General features: G+C 41.0%; 1 protein-coding gene across 1 annotated transcript in view; it reads left to right on the forward strand.

Annotated features, from left to right (window-relative positions):
* Nucleotides 1-870: 870 nt before the first annotated feature.
* The window catches only part of OLAH (oleoyl-ACP hydrolase), a 73055-nt gene continuing 62519 nt past the window's right edge, over nucleotides 871-11406 (forward strand). Inside the window, exons 1-3 of the mRNA XM_007954927.1 lie at nucleotides 871-947; nucleotides 7837-7967; nucleotides 9340-9373. Coding sequence (XP_007953118.1) covers nucleotides 871-947; nucleotides 7837-7967; nucleotides 9340-9373 — 242 coding nt within the window. The remainder of the gene's footprint in view (nucleotides 948-7836; nucleotides 7968-9339; nucleotides 9374-11406) is intronic.

The raw sequence follows: 11406 nt of genomic DNA on the forward strand, positions 1-11406 counted from the left end.
TTTGCTGGTTTTTGTGTTTCTCTAGAGAACCCAATCCAACACATTGAGCTTCTTGGATGGCTATCTTTTCATCTTTCATGATATTTGGGAAGTTTTCTGCTAGCAAGTCTTTGATAATTTTCTGGGTGTTCCCACCCCCCCATCCTTTTTTCTGTAATTCCAATCAGATGTATGTAATTTCCTTTGACACCATCCCAGATAACTCTTAGGATTTTTTCATTTCTCTTCATTCTTTGTTCTGATTTTTCCTCATCCAAGCTAGTGTCAAGTGATTTGTCTTCTAACTAGGAAATGTATTCTTCAGCCAGTTCGACTCTGCTCTTTTGTCTGTTCAATGTGTGATCTATTTCAGTAATTTTAATGTTCATCTTCTGGATTTCTAACTGTTATTTTTGTATGATTTCTCATTGTCTCTTTATTTGGTCATTTTGCTGTCCTATGATTTGCCTGAATTCTTCAAGGCTACCATCTTTTCCTTGCTTCTATTTATGGTTTCCTTGAACTCTTGGAAGCTTTAATTAATTAACACTTTAGTTTTAATTCCTTATTGGGTAGTTCTATTATCTGTTCTTCTTTGGGGAGATTTTCTGGTTCTTTAGTTTGGTCATGTGCTTCTGGTGTCTTGTCCTGTTTCTTCATTTGAATGGAAGTTGTCTGTTGTCTCAGACACATTTTGAAGTTGTTGTGTTTATTTCTTGATTGTTTTCTGTTTTGCTTTGTTTCAGTAGATCCAGATGTATGGTGCAGATGTGCTTCTTGGGTTCTTAGATTATTAGCACGGAGACACTCCCTAGCTATCTTCAGGTTGGTAGAGTAACTGTTGAGAATGGGGGTGTGGGTTTCTGTCACTGAAAAGGAGCTGCAGTTGTGATGAACAGGTGTTGTGAACTGTCTGTTATTGATCTAGTGGTGGAGGAGCTGGTGGTGGTGTTTGTCCGTTGGATAAGGTAGTCAGTGCAGGAGATATGGTGGACTAGTGGAGTGTTAATGTCCTTCTCTCACTGGATGTGACAGGAAAAAAAAAGAAAAGAATGCCAAGGAAAAGAAGAGAAGAAAATGATATGATAGAATAAAAGATAAAACATAGGGAAAAAGAAAATATTAAGAAAAAGAAAAAGAAGGGGTGGACAAGGTTGAGGATTAGTGAAGAAGAATAAGAGGTAAAGGGAGAAATGAACAGATAAAAAGAAAGAAAGTTTGGGAAAAGAGAAAGGAGAAAAATGAGAGGAAGATAAGGAAACTGAGAGGAGGAACTTTGTAGTTATAGTCAGCCAGGAGCCCTGGGAACATGCAGTTGTGGTAGAAACCACCGATCCACTGGGACATGTGCCCCTGGAGCCTGGCATGAGAGGGTACCTTCTCAAAAGATAGTTTTGTTTAGTATAGTATTCTTGGTTGTCAGTTTTTTTTTTTGTTTTGTTTTGTTTTTTCTCTCAGCACATTGCCTTCTGATCTCCAATGTATCTGAGGAAAAATTGGTATTTAATCTTATTGGTAATCCTTTGTATATGAATGTTTCTCTCCCACTGATTTCAGGATTCTTTCTTTATCTTTAATTTTTTAGAGCCTAACTATAATGCACCTTGATGTAGAACTCTGGATTTATCCTGCTTGGGCTTCTTTGAGCTTCTCAGGTTTGCAGATTCATATCTTTCATTATATTTGGAATTTTCCTGTCATTATATCTTTAATATTCTTTCTGTCTCTTTCCCTTTCTCATCTCCTTCTGGAAATCTTATGATATTTGTGCTCAGGCTTCTGAAGCCTCTGTTCTTGTTACTCTTCAGCATCTGTTATCTTTATATTCTAATTTGCTGATTCTTTCTCCTGACTGATTAAATTTTTTGGTAAATCCTTCTACCTCATTTCAGTTATTGCCCCTTTCAGTTTCAATATCTCTTTTATTAGATCCTCATTTTGTTTTTGCATTGTTTTCTTAATATTTTCAACTCATTGTCCCTGTTTTCCCTTAGTTCTTCAATTATGTTTAATGTTAAGGTATTATAATCTTCCTTTTTTTTGTTCATTATTTAGTGATCCCTAGATGTGCTATCACTGTTTTGTCATGTTGATATGGTTACACCATTGTTTCTCTGTTCTTTTGTGTCTTGTGATATGTCAGTGCAGGGGAACTAGAAGTTTTGAAGGTAGTGAGTTTCTCCAGTATTTGGTGTTTTTGCCCAAATTACTTTCTTCAAGAAACTCTTAGATGGGCAGAGACTTCAGCTTTTGCTTTCTATTTCCTCTCCCTCTCTGTGATAGGTCCCTCCCCCTCTCTGGTAAAATTAGGATTTGAAAGTTCCAGATCTTGTTTTTCAACTTTCAATCTCTCCCAAACAAACCAGAGAGCATGCTGTGTTCAGTCAGTCCACCTGTGGGCACCTCTACTCTGGCATGATATCATAACATAATCAACCTGTCCTCTAGGGGGCACAGTCTCCTCTCTCTGATTATTATTTTGTTACCTTCTCTGTTTCTGCAATCACATTTTTAGCCAGAAAAAAACACAGCAAGAGGGCCCCCTTTAGGGCCAGGAGCTGCCCTCCCATTATGCTCAAGGTTTCCTTTTCTGCTATGTGGTGGATGCTTATTTTTGAGCTGGCAATCAGGGGAGGCACAGACAATTTCCTCCATTTCAGGAAGAAGAGGGGCTAGCACTACATAGAAGGACCCCTGAGAGATCTGTCTTGGTTTCCGAGCCCCAGTGGCCCTGTGGTGTTTGAGGGATCAGTCTCCACTTAGGTGACCTACCTTCTGACTCCTATAGAGAACTTTCTGTAGGAGTTTGTATCAGTCCAGCAGCTGACAGTTAGTGGCTGGTGGATGGGTAGTCACCCTCCAAATGGAGACACAGGTAGGTCTGCCTTGTCACTATCAGAGCCTGCCCCATGATATGTTGGCTGTAGATGTAGCCTCCACTCAAGATTCCTGCTTCATAGCATGCAGCAGCCTTAGTCAGCAGTCCTCAGCACTAACTGGAAGGCGGAGCAGACAACCCCCAATTGATCCCCAGGGTGGTCTTTCCTGTGAGTTTCAGAGACCTAACCTATGGGGTGCACAGGATGGCAGGCAAAGTGTTGACAGTGGAACCAGACTCCACTAAAGGGGCCTTCGGTAGCAGTTTGTAACACTTGGCAACCAACAATTACCAGTTGGGGAGGGAGTGTTGTGCTGTGGTCAGATCCACAGGGAAGTCTGCCTTATTGCTATCAGAGACTCCCCTGTAGATAGTTGGCTGTGAGTGGAACCTCTATTCAAGACTTTTGCTTCCTGACACATATCAGCCTCAGGCAGCACCTCAGTGCCAACTGGAGATGGGGACAGAATAACCTTAATTGACCCCCAGGGAGGTTTTTCCTGTTGATTTCAGAGGCCTGAGCTATGAGGTGGACAGGGAGGCCCATAGAATGTTTACTGTGGGAACAGATTCCATTGCCTGGGACTTGTGTTGCAATTCGCAGTAGACTAGCAGCCAACAATTTCTGGAAGGAGAAATTGCTGGCACATTCCAAATGGACCCCAGGGAAGTCTGCCTTGTTGCTATCAGAGCACCTCCTGGGGTATGTTGGGTGTGGACATAGCTTCTAACGAAGATGACTTCTTATTAGCACACAGCAACCTCAGTTGGCAGCCCTCAGCACTAACTGAAAGAGGGAGTAGACAGACCACAACCGACTCCCTGGGAGATCTCTCCTGTTGGTTTCAGAGACTTGAGCTATGGGGTGCCCAAGAAGGCAGGTGGATGGTTGACTTTGAGAGCAAATTCCATTGCATAGGCTTTGTATAGCAATTCACATTAGGCTGGGAAATGACAATGTCTGGGTGGCAGGTGGCCTCACACACTCCAAACAGCCCCCTAGGGAGGTCTGCTTTTTGTTGATTTTAGGATAAAAAGCTTGAGATCCTTTCCCTTTATACAGGCAGGGGCTGTGCTTGTTAGGGAAGCAGTCGCTTTTTCTGGGGCCTCTACCCTAGTTCACAGTGGCCAGCAGCCTGAATGACTGGAGAAGGGGCACAGACAGTGAGAGAAGCAATTTTCCTATTATATGCAACTTACTGATTTGTTGATTCTCGCCTCACTATAGTTCCCTGCTGCTTTCCTCTACTCTGCAATTCAGAGTCCCTCAAAGCCAAGAATTCTTTCCTTGTTGTATTTGGGTCAAAACAATGGATTGTTTATGCTGCTGTCCTCCCAGAATTCTTCTCATCATTATTCTTCACAACTGTAGAGTATTCCATTGTGTGTATGTACCACAATATCTTTATCCTTTCATCCATTGACAGGCCCTTAGGTTGTTCCATCTTTTTCCTGTGACTAGTGCTTCAATAAACATAGAAATGCATATTTCTGTGTGTGCCTTTAGTATTAGAACACTAAAATATATACTGAGAAGTGGGATTCCTAGATCATAAGGTAGTTCTATTTCTAGTTTTCTGAGAAAGCACCATACTGTTTTCAATAGTGGTTATACAATTTTACAATCCCAATATTCATGGGTAAGATTCACACAGCCCCCTAGAGAGCACTCATTCACTGTTCTGGTTACCTCTGTGCTGCCCTAACAGAAATACCACAAATGGGATGGCTTGAAGAAACAGGAGTTTATTCTCTTACCGTTTGGAGGCTTTAAGACCAAGTTCAAAGTGCCAGGCTCTAGGGGCTGGGTGAAAGCCCCTCAACCTTGGGCTTCAGGTCTGCCTCCTGCTCCCAGCCCACTGAAGCTTGAGGCTTTTCTTCATTCAGCTGCTGCCTGCTGAGGCTGACAAGCCCAAGGTTGGCAAGTAAAAAGGCACAGTCCTGATGTTACCAAACCAAATGGCTGGCCATTAATTCAAGTCCACTGAAAGTCCCCAGGTCAGCAAAGCATGGCAGGCTGCTGAACAACAACACAACTACATGAAGAGTTCAAGTATGCCATAAGCTAGAGACCATTTCCTAAGACTTCTCCTTATATACAAGAAGCAGACCACATCCCTAGTGGAGCAACTCAGCTGCTCACAGTAGATTCCATCATGGAGTTGATTACCAGTCTCATCATGGGGAATACTACATCCAGCTGCCCAGCCACTCAACCAGGCCCATCCAAGTTGACACACAAATTTAGTTACCATACCCAAAACCCTATTAGCATTTGTTGTTTTCTGTGGTTTTTGAATCAGTGCCAGTTGAGCAGGGAGGGGTGAGATGGTATCTCATTGTAGTTTTGATTTACATGTCTCTAATGGCCAAAGGAGGAGCTCTGGTAGCTTAGTGCCTAAGGCACTTGACTGCTAACCAGAAGGCTGGCAGTTCAAATCCAACAGCCACTCCTTGGAAGGAAGGTTGGGCAATCTATTTCTGTAGTGATACCAACTTGGAAATCCAAGGAGGGCTCACTATGAGTAGGATCTGACTTGATGGTAAATAAAAACAACAACAATTGCAAAAGGTAGGTGGTTCAAACCCACCAGCAGCCCCACAAGAGAAAGATAAAGCAGGCTACTTTTGTAAAGGTTTACAGCCTTGGAAACCATGTGGACAGCTCTACTCTGTCTTGTGAAGTTGCTATGAGTCAGAATGGACTCATGGCTAATAATCATGAGTAACTTTTCATGTATTTACTGGCCTCTTAAATGTCCTTTTTTGTGAAGTGGCTGTTCATGTCCTTTGCCCATGTTTTAATCAGGTATTTTATCTTTTTGTTGTTGAGTTGTTGAAATTGTTGCTTAATTTTGGAGATTAAACCCTTACCAAATAAGTTATTCCCCAAGATTTTTTCCAGGTATATAGTTGTTTTTTCACAATTTTGATAAAGTCATTTGATCAGCATAGTATTTAATTTTTGAGGTCCTTGTTATCTGATTTATCTTCTGCTATTTCTGCATTTATAGTTGTGTTTGGAATTGTTTTGAAGAAATATTGTTGAATTCAGGTAATTTTTCTAGACTCTTCAACAACCTGAAAAATGAGTTTCAGAAAAGTCATCCATTTGCTCCATAGTTTTTATTCTAAACTTTTGTAGTTTTCAGGCTCCTTTTCACCCTCCTTGATGAATGACTCTAGCATTCTTTCCGTAAGATGGTGAATACCCATGAAATTCTTATTTGGGGCTAATCCATTATCAATGACTTTGTTGAAGATGGAGTGGGTTAATGGGAATAAACCATCATTATGAATAGTCCTTTTCACAAGAAAAAAATTAAAATTGGTTCTTTTCACTTTTGTCTTTCAATAAGCAATTCTTAACATACAGCTTCAAATATAAGGCAAAGAATTTTTCTTCAAATATTATCTTTCAGAAATTGATTTATATTCAAGTTCTCATACAGTCTCTCATATTATTTAATTTGAAATCAATGTTCTCTTCAGAGAGAACACATGTTAACCAGAAAAGATCTCAATCAGTGGTACCTTTGGATGCTTATTATACTCATCGATTGACACGGCTAGTACTTAAAAAAAAAAGAAAAAAAAAAAAAAAAAAAGGCCAGGGTGGGTGACACTATTATTCTAGGATTTATGACCTCACATTTGGAAGGATTATATATCTTTGTAAACACACATTTTAATAATCACTATTAAAACTATGTAAGATAGGTATAAAATATGATGAATGCAAATATGTATATATAGAAAGATTTTTTTTTTTTTTAAAGTATACTAACATGATAGTCTCTGGATGGTGCAAATGGTTTGCACTCAACAACTATCCAATAAGTTGGCAGTTTGAATCCACCAGCAGAGCTGCAGAAGAAAGGGAAACAATCTATATCTGTAAGATTACAGCTAAGACAGTTAATAAAGACAGTATTCTACATCACTCTTTGGTGAGTAGTGCCTGGAATCTGAAGTCTTCTAAGCATACAAGGTGTATCTAAGATCTAGAGCCAAGGAGAGTGAAGGAAACCCAAGACTAAAGGAAGAAATCAGTTCAAAAGACTAATGGCCTACATGAAGCACAGGCTTCTCTAGCTTGAGAGTAGACACTAGGTAGTAGCATCCAGCTACCACTACTGAATGCTCTGACCAGGGACACAACAGAAGGTCATGGTTAGAATGGAAGAAACATGTAGGACAAAATTCAAATATATAAAAAAGACTAGACTTACTGGTATGATAGGAACTAGAGGAACCCCTGAAACTATCACCCTGAGATATCCTTTCAACCTGTAACTGAAACTACTCCCGGAGGTCACCCTCCAGCCAAATCATAGACTGGCATATAAAACAACCAATAACACCATGTGGAATACGCTCCTTCGAGTAAGCAACTGTATGAGACCAGAGAGGCAACATTTGCCCAAAAGCAATGATGAGATGACAAGGAAGGGCAGGAAAACTACAGGGATGAAAACTGGGAAGGCAGGGTGGAAAAGGGGAGAGTGCTGATGCATTGTGGGTCAGCCACCACTGTCATGGAACAATTTGTATATGAATTGTTGAATGGGAAACCAGTTTGCTGTGTAAACTTTCATCTAAAACACAAAAAAAAGTTGATAGAAAAATAAAAGATTTCAGCCAAGAAAACGCTTTGGTGTTCAGTTTTACTCTGAAACTATACCGTGCATTGTGGGAAACGAGAGAAAGAATTTCTAAATCAGCACTCATATAATAAACCATTTTCAATGTGCACATGAAATATATTTACTAAATGTATATACAAATAATTGATTTTATCTACAACTCTAAAAGTTTATATACTTGAATTGTCAAAAACAATTTTTAAAAAAGCAAATTTTTGGTCTTTTTGGAAAACTTGCTAATCACTTTCTATTTGAACATACATTCTTTGTAATTACGAAATATTTCTATTTAAAAATGCCCAATGTTAAATATATTTGATTTTTTCTTCTTAGAAATGAAAAGGTTGTGAACTGCTTATACCCAAAACCTAATGCCATCTTCAGACTCATTTGCTTTCCCTGGGCAGGAGGTGGTTCCATGCATTTTGCCCAATGGGGCCAAAAGATTCAAGATTCCGTGGAAGGTATGCTAATTTTCATAATCATCTAAGTAGTTTGTAAAGTCAGATAATATGCACATGTAGAAATTTGAAGTATGATAATAATTTTCACTCCTGGTTGGTAATTTCTGATAATTAGCATTCAAAATTATTCTTTAATGAGGTGATTTTTTTTTTTTTTTTTTTTTTTTTAATTTTGATTTGGGTAAAAATTTACAGAGCAAATTCACTTTCCATACAGCAGTTCACATACACTTTGTCACATGACATTGACCACAATTTACCATAATGCAATAGTTCCCCTCCCACTTCCTCCCATTAGTTACCTCTTCCCTGTGTCCATCCTTCCATGCACTCCTGCCCCCTGAGCTGTCTCTCTGAGCATAAACAGCACTTCTTTCTCCCATGATTATTCTCTCCAAGGAGCGTATTTACCTCAGGTAAATGTTCAACTCATATGCCTGTCTTTTGTTTGGCTGGAAGCCACAGGTGTGGGTTCAATTCCAGACATGAAGAGCAGCTAGGGGCCATAGTCTCAGTGGTTCTGCCAGGCTCTATCAGACCAGCAAACCTGGTCCCCTCCATTTTGTTTTCTGAAATGTTTTTGAGTTTTGTTCCACATTGTTCTCCTCTCTATCCAGGATCTGCTACATAGATCCCCCTCCAAGTGGTTGACAATGGTAGCTGGGCACCATCTAGTTCTTCTGTTCTCATAGTCATATAGGCTGCAGATTGCATGGTGTACCAGTCACTAGGACTAATTGCTTCCATGAATATTTGGTTTTCTTCATTCTTCTTTGCTCTGAATGAGGAGAAACCCATCATTGCATCTAGATGGCTGCTTGTAAGCTTTTAAGATCCCAGTTGATACTTGCCAAAGTAGGAGGTAGAGCAATATTTTGTGTAGTACTTTATGGCAATTGAGCTTGATGTCCCCCTGGGACTATGGTCCCGAGCCCACAGGTTCAACTACTCGGTCTCGCTGGGTAGCTGGCTGTGACCAAGAAGTGACTACAACCTTGTTCCTTGTCAGCTCTACTATACACTGGAAATTCATATCATACAAATACACTTATAGGGCTATTGTCTACCAACCTTATCCATGGTTTTGGGTACACTCCCTGCTTCATAGACAAACCTACTCATTCAGCATGTCCACCCATCTATCCACCCATATACCCATGTTTGCCTTCACTGACAATGCAGTACTCTATGTGCAAAATGGTTCATCTTTGTTGTCTGCACCTCTCATGCACCTCTCTATGTCTTCCTCTTCCTCGATGCCACTATGTTGATTACTCACATTTGGTACATTGTGCCACGTCCGGCAAAACCTCAGAGGTCAGGAAATGAAGTGACATGAAAGGATTAATGATTATCTTTTTTTATTTAAAAGGAAAAGGGGGCCAGGTGGATGCCCTGCATGTTCTGTGAGAGAGATGCCTGATGTCTTTGTTCTACTTTATTTATGTGTTTGTACATGATTACATCATTAGTCTTGGAATCCATACAATCTGCTTATTCTCTACAGAGCTAAAGTTTTACTCCTCTACGTCCTCAAGGACAACAGGTGGTCATTAAAATAATCACAGAAATCTCCTCAGGAATAATGGGTGTAAAATGATAAATGTTTACTAGGACACAGAGACCCAAAGTATGAAACATCCTAATAAGATAAAAACATGGACTACTGGAATAACATCTAAGTTTAATACTTTGATGTTTTGCCAATTAGGTATTTAACAGTGAGAGAGACCTTGCCATCTCTTAAAGCAAACATTCAACCATAAGAGAGGCTTTGCCATCTCTTAACTGTAATTAGAACATGTGCCTTGGCAACTTCTTGGGCCCCTCTCAGGGACCTGTGAACCTTGCCCGGGCCCCTCTCGTGGACCCATAAACCTCACCTGGGAGTGCAGAATAAAAACTCTTTAACCCCACTTTTGTGTGTCTTCTTCTCCTTACTGCGACCCTACATCTGGTGCATTGGCCAGGAAGGGGAAGTGTGGTGCAACTAATCTCTGCTGGAACAGAGTGCTGCACCTCCCCCCTTCTCCCTTTCCTCCTCCTTTTCACGGACCAGGAACCTCCAGCCATCATCATGCAACACCAGTGAGTTTCCCATTTGGCTAATTTCCCAATCCTGGGCACCTAGATCCCAAGTCCTAGTTCTACTTCCAGAGCCTCTGTCCATGTAAGCTCATGTCAGAGTCTCTTCCACTCCAAAGGCTGAGGTACCCTGGGGACGACCTGGGTTCCCTTTATTTCCATGGCATAGCTGTTCCAGACTGAAAACTACAGTGGAGACGTCCACTGTTTTCTTCCAGTCTCCATTTCCAAGATTCTGGCAAAATGACTGGGATGCTGGTCTTTGACAGTTTCTTTCCACCAGGACTTAAGGGATGATGGGTAACCAGACCTCCAAACTAGACCCGAATACTCCCCTGGGGTGTCTCTTACTCAATCTGGGGCTGGCTCAGGACTTACATTCCAAATGCCTTATTTTCTATTGCAATACTGTTTGGCCCCAATAATAGTTCTCGATGGCCTGAGCAAGGAACTTTAGATTTTTAACATCCTCACTGTTCTTCATAATTTCTGTTGCTGCATAGGCAAATGGCCAGAGGTTCCCTACATCCAAACTTTCTTTCACCTGCGCTCCCATCTCTCTCTCTTTCTTTCTCTTTCTCTTCCTTACTTGCAATATCACCCAAATTCTCCTAACTCATGAAACTCCTATTGAAACCCCCTCAAAACCCCTCTAAAGACTCCTCAATCCCTCTCAATTCCCCTAGCCTAAAATCTTTGGGGTTAGAGTCCCCTTTGGCCTCTTCAGGGGTTCGTATCCCCTTTGGCCAGGTTAGGTAGGGTAGAGGGTTCGAGTCCCTCTAGCAGCTCTAGTAGAGAGTTCATATTCAGTTTTGTTGAGGTTGGTGTCTGTGTGTGTGTGACTATTTAGCGTGAATGATATATGTGAAGTTCCAAGACGAAAAGTCGCAGAATTTGAATGGGTCTGAAGTTGCACTCCATGTGAGGTCGGATTGGCATAACAGTGTGGCTTAGCCCTCTGCTCCAGGGTTTATACCAAAGACCCACTGAAACCTTCATAAGAAGGGTGGATGACCAGGCATCAGAGAGGTCCTCGGGACTTGTCTTTTGTTTTGTGTGTACCACTGTCACTATGGGAAGTACCCCCAGTAAATCTACTGTGTTAGAATACATGATCAAAAAATTTTCCAAAGGGATTTAAAGATTATGGTGTTAGCCTCAGTCCATCTAGATTAAGAATCTTTTATGAGACCTATCCACCAGAGCACCCAACTTCCTCTTTTTCTGACCCACCTGAATCTCTTTCATCCCACCTCATAGACCACCCCCGTATTCAGGACAGGCACTTTCATCTCCACCACTTCCCCAGAGTCCTTTTTTACCTTTCCTGGTGAGCAGCCACACCCGTTCTCAA

The sequence above is a fragment of the Orycteropus afer genome, unplaced genomic scaffold, assembly GCF_000298275.1.
Source record: "Orycteropus afer afer isolate SDZICR_OR568_19922 unplaced genomic scaffold, OryAfe1.0 scaffold00481, whole genome shotgun sequence".
Taxonomy (NCBI): Eukaryota; Metazoa; Chordata; class Mammalia; order Tubulidentata; family Orycteropodidae; genus Orycteropus; species Orycteropus afer.